General features: G+C 43.9%; 1 protein-coding gene across 8 annotated transcripts in view; it reads left to right on the top strand.

Moving 5' to 3' along the window:
* pbx3b (pre-B-cell leukemia homeobox 3b) overlaps positions 1-19,685 on the top strand; it is a 56,868-nt gene that overhangs the window by 25,112 nt on the left and 12,071 nt on the right. For all 8 annotated transcript variants that reach the window (XM_004544164.4, XM_004544166.4, XM_004544165.4 and 5 more), the window contains exon 3: positions 19,066-19,307. In XM_004544164.4, coding sequence (XP_004544221.1) covers positions 19,066-19,307 — 242 coding nt within the window. The remainder of the gene's footprint in view (positions 1-19,065; positions 19,308-19,685) is intronic.

Genomic DNA, 19,685 nt, shown 5'->3' with positions numbered 1-19,685 from the left:
CAAGATGGTCCAATGATGGATTTGCAAAGTGGCTGTTTGCAAGAGAGTGTAGAGCATTAAAGAGCTGCCAGAAGGCCCATTAACATAAATGTTTAAATCAAACACACAAACTTATGCGCCCAAAATGAAGCTGTTTCCTGCATTAATCTGCCACATCTGCCTTTGGTCCAGCAATTAGTCCCTTCTCATTCCATCCACCTCCCACTCAGTGGCCAGTGTTTATCCAAAAGGAAAAAAAAAAAGCACAGAGGAGCTGATATGTGGTGGGACCGGTGTGACGCACCACACAGTTTACTTCTCCTTTTTTTTCTTCTCTCTCTCTTTCTCTCTATCAACACATGGCTCCGCTGCTGATTTAAAGCCTTGTAAAAATGTCTCACTTTAAATACTGTTTGCATGCAGGTCCCTGGAAGACATTTCCTGCTCAGCAGATTTACATTATAGGCTATTAAGGTTTTATGATGCTTAATGTAAAAAAAAAAAAAAAAAAAAAAGTATTTTCCAAAAAAAAGCTGCTTGGGAATTGTCCGAATTTTGTCCAACTTTCCCCCTCCACCCAGAACCAGAAGGTCCCGCAACATCGCAGTCGCAAAACCATCACACCGTGTTCCTGGAACCCCCCCCCAAACAACTGAGCATAAAATTTAGAGAGACAATGAAAAGTAAAGTAGCACATGAATAAATTTCCTTAGGGTTGTCAGTGAATGACCTCAATCATTGACAATTTCTGCTAGAGCTTCGCGTTCCTCACCTCTTTGCTGAGATAGCAGATTTAATGGACTGATTCTTATGCTGCTGACATCAAGCGGAAGATGACAGAAGCAGATTAGAGCAGAATTAGCCTCAACTTATCTATTTCACGTACATTTTCTTCTCTGTCGAGACGCTTTTTTTCCCTTTTTTTAAAATCAAAAGTTAGTGTAGTACGGAATATTTCGCAGACAGCTCCCTCTGTTTGATGCCTTGGAAATCCTGGAAGCGCTGTTTGGAAGCAACAGAATTTAGCGGAGATGAATAAAGCATGTGAATTGATCCCTCCATCACCTGAATAGGCTGTTGATTTTTGGGAGAGTTATCGCTGTTTTTCTAAGTGTGGCGTGGAGTATTTGCTAGAGGGCTGAGTGATCGATTCAGCAGCCTGTAGCATCCTAGTGTGTTTATACATGGCTTGTATGGCAGCTTTCACAAGACATTTACCCCATGATTTGCGATGAGCTTATGTGTGAATAATTAATGGCAATTAATCCTTAATTACAGTAATTAGGCAAGTCACAGGAAATTAGGCTGCAGCTGGAGAAGCCCGTGCCTAGGAAAGGGAGGACTGGGGCTCAGAGAACGTGCCATTTAGTGACAGTGGAGCCATGGTACAATGATTGTGTGGCAGTCCTGCACCAGCGTGCACGCTTACCAGCAGAGATGAGGGCTGTAGGAACACCCAGACGCAACCGTCCGGCAAACCAGACCCCGCAAAGCAATCACAAGCTCAGAGCTCCGGCGCACCCAATAAAACCTACCTATAAAACTCCCAGCAAGGTGACCTTTGACCCCGGCAGCACTTTTATTTCTTAGTTTGCTCAAAATTGCGTGAAGGCGATGAACCACTGCAACAGGTTGTGACTGATGAGCTAACAGTAATTGGTTAATGCTTCACAGTGAGCTCCTTTTTTTCGCTTGCTTTTATAAAACTAGATTTACCACTTATTGGGGCCCCTTAGGCTGCAGACTTGAGCGCCCAGTGCGCCGTTAACGCAAAGTTTATGAATCTACTGTGGCTGGAAAGGGAGACTCTCTGAGAAATATTTATTTGTACCTCTAGTAAAACAATTAGGCCGCTTGGAATTATTAAAGGAAACTACAGCGGGCGGAGTTGTTTGGTTGCTAATTTCATTGTTTGGTAATGGCGGGAGAGATTAGGTGGATCTGTTCTGGGCAAAGACAGAGCAGGAGAATAGGGACAAGGCTCTCTGTGTCTCGCTCGGAACTCATTTGTGCTTTTCCATGCTTGCCTTGATGAATTTCCGCTTCTTTCTGCTCCTGTTGCTTTCAATTACACTCTTATTCAGAATCCTAATTGATATGCCAGTCTCAGTAGATGAACCATGGACTTTTTACAGTCAGTTTTTCTATTCTTAGACCGGCAATTCCCCACGACAAAGCGGGACTGTAGCTATCACACATGTGAATTTTTTTGATCTCTTGTTTCCCTTTGATTTTATGCGAAAACATTATAATGATGCATTTCTTTATTTAGAATAAAAAAATAATAATATGCTTTTATCCCACTAAACTTATTTTCTTAAGGGGTCCTTGAAAGATTGTTTTTATGGTGTAATTTGTGGGCCCTCTGCCATTACGAGCTCCCACAATCGTCACATCCTTTCATGCATTGCATCCCCCCCTCTTTTTTTCATGGACAGACTTTTAAGCTAACAGGGAATGTAAGTGAGTTGAGGAGGCATCCAACTGTGATATTACATTAACCCATAGTGCTTGGCAATGTCTGTCAGTGACTGAAGAATAAAGAGAACATGCTCTGCTCTACTCTTTAGCCTTCAGAAGTGCTATTAGAAATAATGAGGATATATAGTTAGATAAAAGACGCTCTCCTAACTCCTGAATTTTGAATAGCTGCTCATATTCCGTCACCAAAAGCTAAATAAGGCTCACTGGTGATGCTTGCACAGCCATTGTAATATGATTAGTGTATGCATTATATTATATATTATAAAGCATCTCATTTCTCTTATATTCAGAAGCAAGCTGGGGTTTTCAAAACCAGATATTATGCAGTGCTGTGATATGAGCTTGTGCTGTATGTGTAATAAAATCTTTTAATCAGAGCTCAGTGGGCATGTTATGTTGTTCAGCCATTCAATAAGCAACTGTACTACTCCCATTAACTTCTCCTTTAACACGAGCAGGAAGCCACAGAGTGGTTGGATAACAATACCTGAACAGGCTCCTCACTAGCACGGAGAGATGCCGCTAACAGTGACAAGGTCAGCATGTTCTACAGGCCCTGCACATACATTGCTCACTATAAGTAATATAAATGAGGCCGTGTTAGCTGTAAACTCACAGCGTGTTGCCTGTAAGCAAAAGGGTAACTGCGCAGGAGCAGCACCTCCAAATCTCCTCCTGAGCAGGTCTCACCGCACATGGGAGTCTGTGGCATGAAAGATAAAGCCACCTGCTTGAATCCGTCTCCAGTGTGAAGGTTTTGCACAACTGAGCAAATCAGTTTAGGTAAATATGCCAAACAGCGCTCAGTTGCACACGAATATATACACAGAAGGCACCGCTGGAATTGGCGCTACATACATGCATTAGCATGCATCTGCAAGCTCGACTAAATTTGTTGAGCATACAGCTTTAAGTGGGAGCAGAGCACAGATTGCGTTGTTAAGGACATTCTTGTATCTACAGTGGTGTTTACTCACATTGGCTATTAATTATTAATGCAGAAGCAGTGAGAGGTTACAGCGATATGGCGCTCAGACTTTCCAAGCACTGTCTGTATGAACAGTCAACACAGTGAGTGCTTCAAAGAGGCGCTCTGAAATGTTTCAGACTCTCATGGAGAAAGCTTATTACAGTTGAAATGTTTTTCTAGGAGCCCCAGATATTCTTTGTGAACGCTATTGCTGGGAAAATATGGGGGTATTTTTTTGTTTATCTATATCAAGTGGCATGTAAACAAAGAGACAGTCAGCACTTGCGGCTCACTTGGTGTGAGTATTTCAGTGCACAAGTGAGAACTTGTTTGTGCCAAAAAAGAAAAAAATTGTTTTGTGAAGAAATAAAAATAAAAACTGTAAAGATACGACAAAGAGCAAAGATTCCATTTACAAGTCCGAAAATATATTCTTTTCTGACGCAGCTCATCACACAACATCCGCGCAGTCCGAGGCTAATCGATTTATCCCGTTAATTTCCGACGGCATGCGTCCAAGAAAACGCGGCCTGTGAAAGTTTTAATAACAAGCGCCGCGATAAACATCAGCTGGCCGTCTGCTCATTTTGAGTCGACTTTGTTGCTCCTCTTGATGACACCTCTGTGGATCTGCTAATAGAGGAGGACCTGTAAGGCTATCCCCTGGCCTTTGTCTGACCTCTTTGTGGAGCTGAATTCTTCAGATGTTTGCAGGATCAAGTCACTTAATCTGTGGCACAGAGTAGGGCCAGAAAAACGAGGACAGGGAGAGCATGGAAGGAGGGGGGGGGGGTGAAAGGGAGGAGAAGGATGAGGAGGAGGGGAAAGGGTAGCAGACAAGCGCCTCACTCTGAAGGCAAAGCATTCAGCACGCGGGGTAAAGAACTGCAAATGTCTGGCTGTTCTGCTATGCACCATTGTTTCATACGTAGCTGGAAATAGACAGAAACAGTGTAGCGGCAGAGCTCTGGCAGGCGGTGCGTTTTATTACTGCTAGACCATAGACTTCGACATTAGTGAATATGGCTCATTAAATGGCATGGAATGTTACCATTTTACATAATTCCTCCTGTATCGTTGTTGCAAATGAAATCCTGTTTCTGTCTGTGACTGCACCCCAGTCACTCAACAGCCATTACAGCTTTCTCATCATGCCCTAGCACTCCTTTAAAGTAGCTATCTATAATTTCATGTCAGTGTCACACACAAAAGGCATGCTTTACAAGCCTAATGGTTTGGCGTGGCTGATGTGGAAAGGATATTGCACAAATAAGAGCAAATCTGAAGAAATATTTGAGAATTAGGCAATGATGTATTCAGATGGCTAGGGAGACCGGGGTGGGCAACAAATATAAATAATGTATGTGGCAGGGCTCCGAAACATAAGCTGGAATTTGCTGCCGTTCTTTTTGTTCTCAATCACCTTGATGAAACAATCCCGAAGAAATGGCTTTGTGAATGAGACCACTGACAAGCTGATTTTCCACCCCTGGCATGAGACCGCTTTCTCCACTTAATGTTCTCCGATAAAGTGTAGCACAGAAGTAAACTAGAAGAGCCTCCACTCCTGACACAAGTGACAGTATTTGCATCAATTATGCAGTCTACGGCTGCGGCAGGAGGGAGACGAGTAGGGGGGGAGAGAGAGAGGGGGGAGGAGATAGAAGAGAAAAGGGTTCGTGACAAGACGCAGAGGCAGAAATGAGAATTTCTCTTTAAAATGCATTCTTTAGAAAATAACATTCAGGATCATTTACATGAAAGCGGCTGCAGCGGTGAACTCGACAAAGCAGCAACAAAGTCTGCGGAGCATTTTGACACTAAAGACTTTGGCAAACAGAGTACAGTATAATGGAGAGTTCTTTGTCTTCTCTGTATTCACTGTACGCTGAATATCTACTCTGAAGCGTACTGTAGGAGACAGTAAAAAAGGGGAGAATGACTGGACTGGAGCTGAGAGGAAGGCTTATTGCTGCCCTTATTGCTAAATTCAGTGAACCACTAGGCTGCACAGGACCAAATAAGCCTGGCAAAAACATGGACCGCAAGTAATGATCATTTCTACACAAAATAATTCCAATGCAAAACAATTTTTTAAAGACGGTCCAAGTGGATCAAGGTCAGCAGTTAAAATAACATCCTGGAATTGCAATTTGACAATGTTATGCCAACAACAGTCTTTCAGAAATGTGTGTAACGAAACATATTTCCAAACCCATGAGTCTGCGTTTCTTGTGAACCCCTTAGTTCTAGAGGGAGGCCGCGTGTTTATTGGCAGAAGGAATAACTTTTAAACCGTGTCCCAGTTTCAACAGACTCCAGCGCAGCATTTTATTTCACTGTGTCCAACCCTATTTCACATCCTAGTTAAGTACACTTACAAATCTGCTGTGCCATGGTTTCTAACCTCTCATACACGTGTGAATCCACACACACACACACACACATGCACACAGAGTCACATCACTAGGCCTGTCACCGCCTTTTATCCATCGTCAACCTTCAGCTGTATGGTTTATCCGGAGTGACACTATAGCAAAGTGCTTGACTGCTTTTTGCCAACAGACTGCAACACTTTAACTGTACTTAGTCATGCATCATTATGGCAGACTCAAAGCGGTGTGTCTGGGAACGCCTGCAGATGGTGGAGGCTGAACCATTTGGAAAGGAAGCCTCTGTGACAGTGATGCTTATTGCATGAGTAAGTGTGTATGGACACAAGAGTGCGTCTATGTAGCAGCACCGAATAGAAAACTGCTCAGAGGAGAAAAAAAAAGGTGCGACGCTGCTAATTCAACAGGCTTGAGAAAACGCTCTCTGTGAGATATAATATATGAAATCTGCATGTAAGTCTTTGTTAGGAGGAGCCCTTTATATGCGTATTGATCAGTCATTGTTTACTCCAATCGATGCTGACTTAGTGAAATGCAGCCTCTTCTCTGTTCTTTGCAGGGATTTAACCCTCTCTGCATTGCATTTCGTGGCTTTGTTCTCCTCTTCAAACCTCCCTTCTGCTGAAAATGTGATAGCATTTACTGTCACTTGTCACTTTATCTTTATTTCAACAGATGACAAAGCTTTTATATTCAGCATTCTGCTCCACACATGGGTATTTTCAACAGATCTCTTCTGCCATTGAAAGATAAATGTTAACTTCATTCAATAGAAACCTCATTCAAGGTTCATACAAAGCTGACTTCTTTATTCTTTAAGGAAATGAAGAAACCATTAGCAAAATATTCACTGACGGAGAAAGAGAATCTTATCTTTATTCTGCATGACCATGCAGAGCCGTATTCCTTTTGACATCATTATGTAGAACCAATTTCTCTTTCATATCATTTCTGCTGTACTTGCATTGCCACATCTATACGCTCACTATTCTTTATTACAAAGTAGGTGGCCTAGAGGAAAAAAATATGCATTTGTTCCCTATGGCATGAAATATGCATATAGGTGCCTCGTTTCATCTCCAATCTGTGTTATTCCTTTAAAAATTCACTACTGCCTGCAGTCCCTCTTTAATATTTAATTTGACAACTTTTTAATCTGTCTCTATGTGATGATGAAGTAATCGTCAGCTGTCACAAAAATGATTGAATCGTACAATGGGACTGAAGTGACTCGTAGGTTGTAGGCTTCATTATTTGTTTTTGCTTCAGCTGTAACGTGAGCTTGAGGGAAAGAAAATCCTCTTTCACACACACTAATTTATCTTCCATCTTTATTCATCTCCTGCACCCTCCCGACACCCCCAACCCTCGCACACACAGACGCACGAAGCACGACTATATATAACATCCATAGATCATTAATACGCTTTTAGTTTGACATCCAAATTGTATAGCCTGTTGGTATGTCCAAAAAGTGCAAATATTTAATTGTGTATCTGTGCTACTTCAAGTCCTAGCAAGAACCACAAAGCAGTGCTAATTACTCCCTTTTCTTAGCACTGGTCTTTAATGATCACATATTATCCATCAAGCTAGCTAAATAATTAGCAGGAACGTCTCACAAACGAACCGCCAACAGATGCTTTATCAGTCACAAGGTGAACATTGGTGCTATTTCTCCTCAGCGAGGTTACCAGCACAGAATCGTTTGGAAAACAAAACAAACAGATAATGAAGCAACTTAAATGAATGTTGTGGCAGATGAATGATCAGTCCCCACTAACTCTGTAGTACCACCTCTCCTGGCCGCTCTGGCAATCTGGCCATGTCGGGCCCCCACTGTGGACCAGCATGGCACTGGGAGTTGTGCTAGCCAGTCACCCCCATAGCCCCAGGCTGCTTCTACCTTTGGTATGTTACTCAAGGTTAAAGGGATCCCAGTTGGGTGTTTAACAGTGTTGTGCTCGGATCTGAATGGCATTTTTTTTTTTTTCAAACTGTCTGTACTGTAGAGTGTGAGCTTAGAGAAGTATCCGGAACTGTTCATCTTAGACGATTTCACATTTACAATGTAGATCCCGCTTCACTATTTCAGCTGCAGCGTTCCTCTAGCACACCTCTAAATCCCTTCACCAGTGTTGTACTCTTATAAAGTAGCAGGGGTAAGTGATTTGAACCATTTTAGTGTGAAGATCTGCTGTTTGCCGTACACATGCAGCTTTTGCTGACATTCATTTTGAAACCACTCAGAGCACTTGCGACTCGGTGTAACAATGCTGGGGAAAGAAAAAAAAAATGCCTGCTGAGCTCTACAGTGAATATACCTCTGACCCAGACCGAGGAAGGGGAGATTTATGAAATCCACATGTTTAATACATTTCATTTTGTCCAAGGGATTTGTATTGCTTACCACAGTATTTTAGGGTTGAAGCATTCTGTATAGTCACAGCTTGTATTGTCTGAGGAGAATAAACCCTGTCCGGTTCTGGCTGCTGAAGATTTGTTTTATAGCACCTCCTTTTCCTTAACACACATCAGCCATGCGCTGTCTGAGGTATTGCATTTTGTTGTGCTGAGGTATACACACCCCTAATCTTTAATGCATAATCCCCTGAAAATCCGCTACATAAATGAAAAAGATAACCCTCATATCAGCGTGGTGACAGAAAATAAGATAGCTGGGTAATTTAATAAAGGATTGATGCTGGCCCTGGTGTGATATGGTGTGTGACCTCTGTATATTCATTGTGTAGCACGGAGCAGGTGAGCACTGCTTATAGAGAGCAGTTCTTCCTATTCTGAAAACCCATCCGGGGAGTGTAACATCCGTGGTGACACGCGGAATGCGCCATATGGATTAAAGCGCGGCGAGGGTAGTCACTGAAATATTTGCTTTCCCAAAGTGTTGATACAGTATGAAAAAAAAAGGAGAACCATGACTACGCTTCCCTCTTGTAATCAGGTAGCAGTTATCTCGGTAAAGTGTTTGCCTACCTAATGGTGTTTCCATCTTGTGCGAGTCTGTGCCATTGGCTTCCCATTTAGATGCGCTTTCTCCCACAGTAAGTGCCAGCCTGCAGAGGCTTCGCATGTAGCGCTTCTGTGTTTGTTCTGCCCGTGAGAATCTGCAAACAAGACAAACAGGCCAAGTGGGCGAGACGGAAAAGTAGTTCGAGGACGTCGCAACCGCGGTCAGCCACCGCTGTTTAGTTCATTTAGCAGCTGACCACGCCGAGTCATAAATACTGCCCCCCACCCCACCAGCAAGGCGAAGGCTTATTTTACATCTAAAATGCACTTGAGTGTAATGTTGACAGATATAGCTTGTGACGAGTGATAGTCAGAATGTATGAGCGCCCATAATGCCGCTGTCAACCTCTGGTGCCAGACTGAAAATAAGCAGTTCACCTCTGTTTTCATTCACGAGAGTGCAGCAGACAGCACTGACTTCTCCGCTGTATTTATTGACTTGTTTTACTAGCCCGAAACAGGGTGCTTTTATACGGGCCTGCTCAGTCTTAAGACTCTCCAGACATTTACATTATTCCTGACTGAGTTACACGCACATATAAAGGAGCAAGTCCGCAGGCTAGGTTAGATATATGCTTTTTCCACCTCTCCTTCTCTCCTACATTCATACAGACTCATGCACCATTTTATTACCCCACCATTTTAGATATTGTTACACTGCACCTTTTATCCTATTACTGCTCTACTATGTTCTTTTTGACTTTTCTGTATATACACATATATAAAATAGACACTGTTTTTCAGATGTGATACGTTCTCCTTATTTGAATCCTGCTAAAGCTGATTCAGTATTCGGTGTATATAAAAGCCTAGATTTCACAAGGCTCTAAAAATCATCTTTCGCTGACTAATCTGCGCGACTGCAGTGGAAGATAATGAATGCCAACACCAGAGTCACAGCAGACACTGTGATCCCCCAACACCCCACCCCATCCCACCCAGCCTAAACCTCCAGCAGTATTTACATGATATTTCATTTTAGAATAAACCTCTTTTCTCTCCCACTGTGAAGATATTGAACTCTTTCACACAGATGTCATCTTAACCAAAGCTTATTAAAAAGATGGACATCAAAGTTGCGGGTGCCCATTTATCTTATAGCACTCTAATTGGCCACCACAGGCTAGAGAACAACTAACTCCAAAATAGGAGGCGTCGAGCGGTTGGGCTAAAGAAGAGGATGTCTAAAGACCTCTCAGTGGATTCATTGCCAATAAATCCTCTGGAATGAAAGCGGGGCTTTTCCACGGGGTGTGGAATTTCGTAAATACATTATGAAACGCGACACGGAGAATTAAGCCAACGCTCGGGTTTGCTTTCTTTGTTCTGGTGTGTTTTGTGGGCTACGTTGTCCTCCGCCTGACCAGTGACTTCATCGTTTGCTTGACATATTTGGAGTTTTTAACATCATTGCTGACGACATGAGGTAATGCACTCTGAAAAGGTCAGACGGCGCAGTAGCCGTGAGTGAGCCGAGATTGCATTTCACAACTCCGTATACTATGTATTGTTTTGAATTCGCCACGGTGAATGAAACTGATTCTTTAGTCCAGAGTCACTGCTACTCCATCAAACACCACACGCCGGGCCTGAGGTGAATAATGTATTATGTTTTCCACTCAAGTGGGCAATAAAAACACAAAAACAAAGTCATTAATTGCCCACATACAGTAACCAAATGCCATCAAGAGCCTGTGCTCTCATTAACCTGGCACCTAATTATCTGCCTCCAGTCTGAGTCCTGACAAGCTCTACCGTCTGAACCCTCAGCTCGGTTGTGTTGTGTTGTGTCAGCACTCGCCAACCACAGCCAAGGCACCATTAGGTACAAAGAAGACAAAAGCTTCTCGCAGCAAAGGTTCCCTCTGCATGCGCCACCACAATGTTCCTCCTGTTAATGCCTTCCCTTCCAATTAAATCTGCAACTGTTAATTATTGTAATTATGGGAGTGAGCTCCCAGCTCTACCCCCCTTCAACCCCTCCCTAGCCGGTGTGTGGAGACGCTACGGGAGCTGTTGTGTTGCTTCAGTGGCGCCTCGTCTCTGCTCCACTGAAGCCTTAGCGGGGAATTGGATGCGGAGGGGGACGTGGTACACATGACAGGGGTGACGTGAGGGAGATTGCATGGTTCATCTTCGGTAACTGGGCGAGCAAGTCACAGCCAATGGCCACACCTCCAGTCTAACTCATTAAATGTTGTGTAAAGTACATGCTGGGAATAATTAGCACCAAATAACCTCTTTTTTTTGCTATCTTGCTTTCAGGGTGTCATTAAAAAAAGTGGAGTATCCTCGGCAGGTGTGTAATACAATCAAAATAAAATGAGAAAAATGATATTTTCCTCATTTTCCACAAACGTGCAACTATTATTTTGTCCCTTTCTCATAGCAATGCAAAACTATATTCTTGCTGTGTTCTTTGAGAGTCGCTTGCGATGGATCCGAAGTGATGGGCTGAGTATAAGGAGAGCTGAAAAAGAGTGGATGGCAGGCCGGCTGCCTGTTAAATCTCTGCGTGTCTCAACATCCTCTTTGGCCTGCTTCTGTCACAAGCTGTTGTTTGGCCTGGACCTGATCTGCCCAGCCACTCCTTGCACTGCACTCTGCAGACCTAGCAGTAACCTGCAACATGGCTCATACTCAGGATGCTTCCAGAAAAAGCGCTGTCGTCCTGGGTGCATTCAGCCTCAGATACTGGAGGTGGATTTGTTTTTGTGAGCTTTATCAGTCCCCACCGAGAATCAGCACGTCAAGTGCAGTTTTATTCCGATGTCATAACCCCGCTTGCCTCGTAGCAGAGTCCTTACACGCTAGCACGGCTAGCAAAACATTCTGGCTTTACAATTTGGAGCTGAATTCTCTTCTATAAAAGACACTGAAGGAAAGAGCAGCTCCTTCTGCTTCAGGCAATGCAGCCTTTTCGTGGATACACTGCAAAATCTAAATGATGGACTGTCAACTCTCTTGCAGAAATGGCACTGCAAAGAATAATCTCTCTGGCAGTGGATCATGGTTGGCTGTATGCTACCAATGCCTTTTCTTTGTTTATGTGAGCATCTAGCCTTTGCACGCACACATGCAGACATGGACGTATGCACATGCACAGATACACACAAATACAGAACACATAAACACACACAGACAAAATGCTTCCAGCCCAAATCCTTTCTTTGGAAGCATACAGTGAAATATATGGGATTAATAACCTGAATAGCATTATTTTTCACCTCTAGCCTTTAAAATAATGCATGCTTGGCTTAGTGTCTGGGCAAAGTTTTGCCTGCGTATTTGCCTGGTTATCGGTGTGTACAAGACCTGCTGTGTGACCTGGTTTCATGCAATCTCCATCTTCTAATTAGGAGGCTGTAGAAAGGCTGGAACGAGAGGAGGAGTGATTAGTTGCCGTTGGGTATTTCATAAGTGGCTTTCAGTGCCACATTTGCATTATTTGCTTGGGGTCTGAATAACAAATCAGCCTACCTTTCCAGCAAATTGAGGCTAGCAGCTAAAGACCATCAATACATGAAATATAAAATGAAACTGAAGAAAAGAAATAAGCAAAACATGCTAACACAATATAGGGGGCAATAAAATGAAATATTGAAACATGAGATGCAATAACGGTCTCAAAGTGATCTACGCTCCACGTGCTAGTCTAGATGAGGCTTACAGATATTATTTGACTAATAAGGGTGGGGGACAAATTAAAGGGAAGGCATAAAGAAATGAGTGGAAAATTACAGTGACTACAGGTACGCAGGAGTTAAGCAGCTGGCATTCGATCATGCAAAGACATCTTGTGAAGCAGTGGGTCTGATTCTTGGACAGTAAAACTCTCAGTCCCCCTCACCCATATTTCTCTTCACTGGTGAAAGAGTGGTTTCATTGTTGGGACACAGATGGTAGGGGCTTCGGTCACAAAGACTGCTCCGCTAGTGCTTCAGTAAGAACAGTGACTTAAGTGACGTCTGCACTGAGATCTGTGGGAAAGATGGTCAGAAACTGCTATTGGCCCGTGATGCTTGTGCACTAGAGCAACATTCAGGGAAAAACAAAAGAGCAACTCTTCCCTAGCTGACTTGAGAATGCCAATGCAGCATGTGATCAGTCTCGGCAACAGTAGACTGTTGACAGTTACATAGAGAGGGATATTACAGCAGTATTGCAGTCCTTAAACTGATCCCTACAAAGATAGATGCAAATTTGAAGGTTCAGAAGTTTAAAAACTATCACTGGTTTAGAGATGCAGGAAAAAAAGGGGGACATTGTCGGATGATTCATCCCTTACCAACACCAACAGAGGGTGAAGGTCTGAATGCATGTCACCTACTGAGAGCCTAGTGAGGCAGTTCGAATATGTGGGGGTGGAGGGGTTTCTCATGTGGTTTGTGTCCACTTGTCCCCTGTAGAGGGAAGTGTCACTGCGGATCTTTAGGGTGAAACATTCCTGTCTTGATGGGAGTGGTTTCTCCCAAGATGACAGTGTTTTTTGACCACTTTATTTGTTTCAAATAACAAATAAATGAAGATCAGCTGGGTGAATGGTGCTCAATCCTCCAGCAGAATCCCAAAGATTTATAAAACCAAAACCAAGGCACACTGAAGCTGCTGTGGAAGATTTTCCTGTCATTTGTTCCCATTTTGTTTATTGAGCGTATGCTATGTTTGTCCTAGGTTTTGGTACGGCTGCCTGAGTACCACACGGATGTCTCTGTGTTTGTTGCTCATTCTGTGACTAGCGGACCATGTGAACCACGTCAGCCCTATGTTGGAGCCCCATGCTGTACGTGTCCTGTAGGGTCAGTCAGTGTGCTGATCTGTAGCGGAGGTCCTGTCCGCTCATTTGGCCAGTCTCCCCCGACCGCCGCGTGTGTCCGCCACCACCAGGCCTGGTCAGCCATCACTGAACCACTTGGCTGTTTGCCCACATTTGAGTCTTAGAGGGCAGGAAACAAAGTGGGCACTCACATATCCACATATAAACACACAAATGCACATACACACACACACAGGGGTGCGCGCACACACATGATCACAGCGAGTGACAGTGGCTCTTGTTTACTCAGCCCTCCCACCCTCCCTCGCTCTCCTTTCATCCTCTCCCTCTAGTCTGTCATGTTGTGTGTCACTTCCCACAAATGTCAGTGCCACCGTGGGACAGTGATTAATTTTGGTGTGCCTGGCAAAATGTCTTCAAGATGTCTGTTTGGGTTGTCTTTTCCCACCCCCTTTGCCCACCCCCGCTCCTCGCATGTCTTGGAGTTGTGGGTCGAGAGTGGCATGCCCCCCTCCACCCCCCACCCCAATGCTGTCACAGCTTTTTTTTGGGGGGGGAGGAGTGCCTCATCATCACCAAAGGACAAAGGCTACCTGAACTGACAGAGATCTTCTTTTCTGACCAGAGCCACTTTTTGTCACTCCCCAGCGCCACCATCTCCATGCGTTGTCTGTTTAGTGTGTGCTGGTGGTGTATGATGGGAGAAGTCTTGACCCAGCACTGGGGGGCTGTAACACTTCACTGTCAGCGCGGCTGATTAGCTTATCACTCACTGCACTGGGAGGAAATACATCATCATTCCAGACAGGGATTCCCCAGTTTAGGGCCCATTCCCTGTCTTCTACTGCTCGGCATTTAATCACCACACTCTTTGTCCCTTCCAGTGTTTCAGCCTCACCTCTAAAAAAAACAAAAAACAGTCCTTAGCGCCTCACAATGGGCGCTTTCTTCCTTTCCGGTGTTTTTATAGTAAAATCAGAACAGCTGCATTATTCACACGGACGCCCTTCTTAGCGTTTGAGCTGGAGACAGACAATATATCCATTTGCACTGACACAGATATTGTTCATGTGGAGGAAAGCAGCCCGAGCCATCTTCCCAAATTATTCTTTTCAGCTCACTCAACAAAGAAAGTGAAACACAAAGTGGCAAATGTGCTTTGGCTTCCCCACAGAGTGGTATCAGGTATGATAATTACCCTGCCATTAACATTGGGAATAGTTAATGTGTATTAATGTGTTAATGGCATGTTAATTACTGTACATGTTAGAGAGAGAGAGCCCACAGGCATTCTCTCAGATTCTTTGTGCCATGTGGATGTAGGCCAATCTTAAAAAAAAAAAAAGCCTTTAAGAACGTCGATGAAAGAGGATTCTTATGTTTCATTTGACAGAACAAAAGATTTTCAATGGTAATTTGATCCAGCTCCCCGCCTCTCGAGCTGAAGGTTACCGATCCAGGCGCCACGACAAAGGAGATGATATGAAGTCAAAGGAGACGTGGAACGCGGCTGTAGTGACACTGGCCTCTTTGTGAAATGGATACTCTAAGCCCTCTGTAGTCTCTAGTGTTTTGCTTTGGCAGCGGGTTTTAATAACACGGTGGATTAGAAGCCCCGGATCCCGAGTGCCAAGCTTAAGTTAAAGCTCACCTTGGACGAGCTTCAGTAACAGGCTAGAAGCCACGGTCCCGCTCTTCCTTCCAGACGATTCTCTCCTCACACCATCAACTCCACGGCTTCAAGAGAGATGACCTTTGCAAATATTGACAGAAAATAAATTCTGTTTCGATTAGTTGGCTTTGGGAGACCTTTGCGGATCGATGCAATTAGATGAACAGACTGTCGATATGTGTCCGGAGCTGTTCACTAGAGGCAGTGGGTAGGAGAGGACTGCAGGAGGTCAGGGTTACTTGTAATGAACAGGATGTTTTGGAAACAGTGGTGGAAGTAACCGAGTCACAGCGCGTATCATCTAAACATAGGTTACTTTACTGCTTCACAGAACTTTTAATCTTGAAAAGTCCTTTAGGTATTGAGAGAAAAGTGTCGCAAAAAAATAAAAATAAAAATCTCTGGCTTCATCTGCAAGAAGCGCCGCTCTTCCAGTGTATCATCTCGTGTCTGACAGTGCACTGAGCGAGGCAGAATGAGGTGGAGAAGCCCAGAGCCACCCCTGCACTCTTCAGCAGGCCACATTAACCCAGCGGGGCTCTTCCTTTATGGCTCTCCTGCTCACACTTCAGTGATGAGAGTAAACAAGCAGCGGGGCAAAGGTCAGCTAAGCCCACAGAATAAAAGAGGGCACAAGGGGGGAAAAGAGGTGGGAGGAAAGGAGAGCAGCCCCAGGCAGTGCTCAGATCGCTGTCAGGGCTTCAAGCAGGGAATGATGTACGAGACAACGGCCCCGAACCGGAAATGATTATAAACAGTGAACAGGGGAGAGTGTATGAGAGAAAAGGCCTGCATTGCCTTTATCTGTCAAATTTGTTACATCCACGAATCAGATAATGACAGTGAAACCTGTAAAAAGTGAAAAGAAGAGCCACCCCTAACTGATAGGGAAGGATTAATCACAGCGTCTCCTTTTGTCTCAGCCACAGAAGAGAAATGAGGAACAATCATATATGCAAGTGCTTTTTTTTTTTCTACCCGGCTACCCCACCTGTATTGTTGAATGACAAATGGGGCCGATTAAGGACATGTGACATTATTATTACAATTTCTCATTTTTTTTTCCCTTTTATATCATGAAATGCACCCTGGTAATTAAGTGAGCGAGCATCATCATCAAGCCCATGTGTAATAACTGGAAGATATGGATTTTTCTTTCTTAAATTCCTTTTCTTCTTTTCTTTTTTCCTTTTTCTTTTGCTTAGAGGCTTTACCAAGGTGACATGACTCCCGCACTTTCCCCTCGCACCGAGATTAATCCCACTTTGACTGTGGAGGTGGATTAAAGCTAAACTCGGGTGCCCAAACTTGTTTTAATACCCATATCATCAGACAAAAACAGGATAAAGATTTGAGCAGGAAAAGCAGCATTGCAAAATGTTACTGTGGAATTGCGAGTTACCATACAGATTTGTCAACCACACAGCAAATTAAAGATATTATCTCGCTTGAGCTTATATTGTGGAAGTTGTGTGATGACGCCGAGCTTAGCTCCTCCAACAAAGGTGCGTGGAAAAGAGACAGCGAGGCAGAGATATGCGTTTCGCTCTTATTCTTTCTTTAATTTTCAGTATTTATGTGGTTGAGATGAACTCACTATCCCTCCCATAACATGTGTTATGAATGACCAGCCAGAGCTGGCGTGGCACAAATACACCCTGGTGGACTCCTGCAGGGCCGTCTCCTTCTTGGAGCAGCGCAGTAATCATTTTTATCCTGCTGATTTCCTAAATAGAAATGGACACGTATGATAAAAATGTCACGGCCACTCCACATGTCAGCGGACTAACAGGATTACGTGTCACTTTCTAATGCCTCGCTCTGTTTTCCTTTGCTGTGAATGGCCACAGTATTGCACACAGGAACTTTGTGGTAATATATGGTAAGAGACAAGTAGCTCTTTATGGCCTGTGATTATTTAGTTTGAATGAAACCAGTGATTTATGCCCATTTAGCTGAAAAGCCCTGTAAATTCCCTCAGCTGCATTTCCCCTGGATATGGAGTGAGTGGAGTGAAAGTGACAACTAGGTTTGGTGTGGAAATGTACGCCGCGTCCCAGAGTTATATTTAATATACCTGACATGAAAAACGTGGCTACCTACTTACCACCACCCGCAGCACAAAGAAAAGTGCAGCCTGCTGAGTTTGCGTTGATTCAGAGAGTGGGTGTAAACACTGAATTAGGGAAAATATGAACCGTCGTGGCAGACAAACCACCAGCTATTAGAGCATGTTGAGATCCCGAGCCGGGCATCTGGTCAGTCACATTTGAATCATGTGCCGTTTTGTTTCACGCAGCACAAACTGGAATGGAAACAGTCGAATCTGTCCAGAATGATGGCTTTGGGTGGAGTTGTGCAGATGCAGCGTGATGTGGATGAGGGTTAGTGGAGCAGCGGCATATTGTCCACATGGATGGCTTGGCTCTGCAAAGCCTGATGGAGCCTTGTCCAGCATCTCAATGTCTCCAGCACAAATAGCCACATTCATCCACTCCTTTCACACCATTACACCTAAAAGACTCAAAGCCAGCCGACCTATAAATAGAGGAAAATTTGTTTTTCAGTGGCATTGCAGTTGAACAAACCACCAACGGGGATGAAAACATCAGAAAAGAGGTTACACTGTGGGCTTTTTTTAACCTACGATTGTGTTTATAAGAAAGATATTAAGAAGAAAAGGAGTGTTTTCTCTCTAGTATTTACTCTTGTGAACGGCTCGCAGGGTCAGTCGGTCAAAGCACGGTAAAAAGGGCTTCTCTGATTGCATGCCTACTGGCTGACACAATAGAGCCGCTAATCTTCTTATTTAGAATCCAAAGGCTAGCCATATCTTAATGAAGCTGTAATGAGCGCTTGAAAATCCCTGAATTGCGGGAGGGATTATTGAATTGAAACAACTCTGGTAATCATAACGTTTGAGTAGCCACTCAGTATTTACTGCCCATTGAGCCACATTTTTATCCACTTACTAGACCTGATTGCTCGAGCGTGTTTTTGGTGTAATTTTGACCTGCGAGAGCTTTTTTTTGTGTTTGTTTTCTGAAAAGCCTGACATTGTGGTTTCACTGCCAGCGCATCCAGGTGTGCACGTAGCCCGCGCTATCTGCTGTGTGATTACGACCTGCTGACAGGCTGGCGAGACAGAAGACCAGAGGAAATAAACAGCACCATCTGAAAACAAACACAGAAATCAGGCTTTGCGCTTTGCATGCAATTCACTGCACAATTTTTTCCTTATTATTATTATTATTTCACAGCTCAGTCTTATAATGGCCTAGATTCGTCTTAAATTAAATGAATTGAAGATTCAAAACTCACAAGGAAATAGACGCGAGTAAAACAGCAGTTACTTTTGTGGATTTCCCAGCATTCACTGTGTGAAAGACAGACACTTACTAGAGGTATAGTTTTCTGTTTAGCATCCTTTCACAGAGTAGAAGTGCCACTTCACCATTGAGCATTTGTCAGTTTATGGATGTTGCTGTCATGTCAGCCTTCCCGTACACACAGTGTGCAGCGCAGTGTGTAAATAAAAGAGAACAGGCGTACACATGGGCGACAGGAACACAGCATATACACAGGAGGCGCTCAGTTCCTACCTGACGGGGAAACATCACAGTATCAAACGATATAGAGTCAACGCTTCTGATTTCAGCAGTTTTGACTTATTCTCTTATTAATAATGTTAATTTCCCCATCTTAATTCATCTCTTGAATGCATTTGCTGAAACCTGTCCCTGTTTCTGTGTCTCTGCAGGTCTCAGCATCCGTGGCGCTCAGGAGGAGGACCCCCCAGACCCTCAGCTCATGCGTTTAGACAATATGCTGTTGGCAGAGGGAGTAGCGGGACCAGAGAAAGGTGGCGGATCTGCCGCCGCAGCCGCCGCCGCCGCTGCCTCGGGCGGGGCAGCCGACAACTCAATCGAACATTCCGACTACAGAGCCAAACTCACCCAGATCAGACAGATTTACCACACAGAGCTGGAGAAATACGAACAGGTAAGGAGGGAGCTTTACAACCCCAAGGTTAAGATCCTCCCAAGAAATGCCTCCCGAATGAGTTTTTATTGGAAATAGCACACACCCTCCAAAATGTTCTTTATGCATTATTCCATGTGGCAACCAGCTTTCAAATTTTCACTTTGTGTTTAAATGTTTAAAAGCCACTGAGTTGTACTTTCACAACTGCAAACTGTGGCGAATATGTACGATAGAGGAGGATGTGGGGAAAAAAGCAGCTCGGGAAAAAGCGAAATTGCCGTATTATTCACTGTGTTGTAGTTGATTATAGAGATCCAAAGGAGTGCCCCAGTCATCTGTGTTAAATGAAATGAAAGTATGATCAGCTCTTTCACCCAGCACTTTGAGCCTGCCATT

This window comes from Maylandia zebra, linkage group LG12 (genome assembly GCF_041146795.1).
Source record: "Maylandia zebra isolate NMK-2024a linkage group LG12, Mzebra_GT3a, whole genome shotgun sequence".
Classification (NCBI taxonomy): Eukaryota; Metazoa; Chordata; class Actinopteri; order Cichliformes; family Cichlidae; genus Maylandia; species Maylandia zebra.
This window is presented reverse-complemented; position numbering and strand designations above follow the sequence as displayed.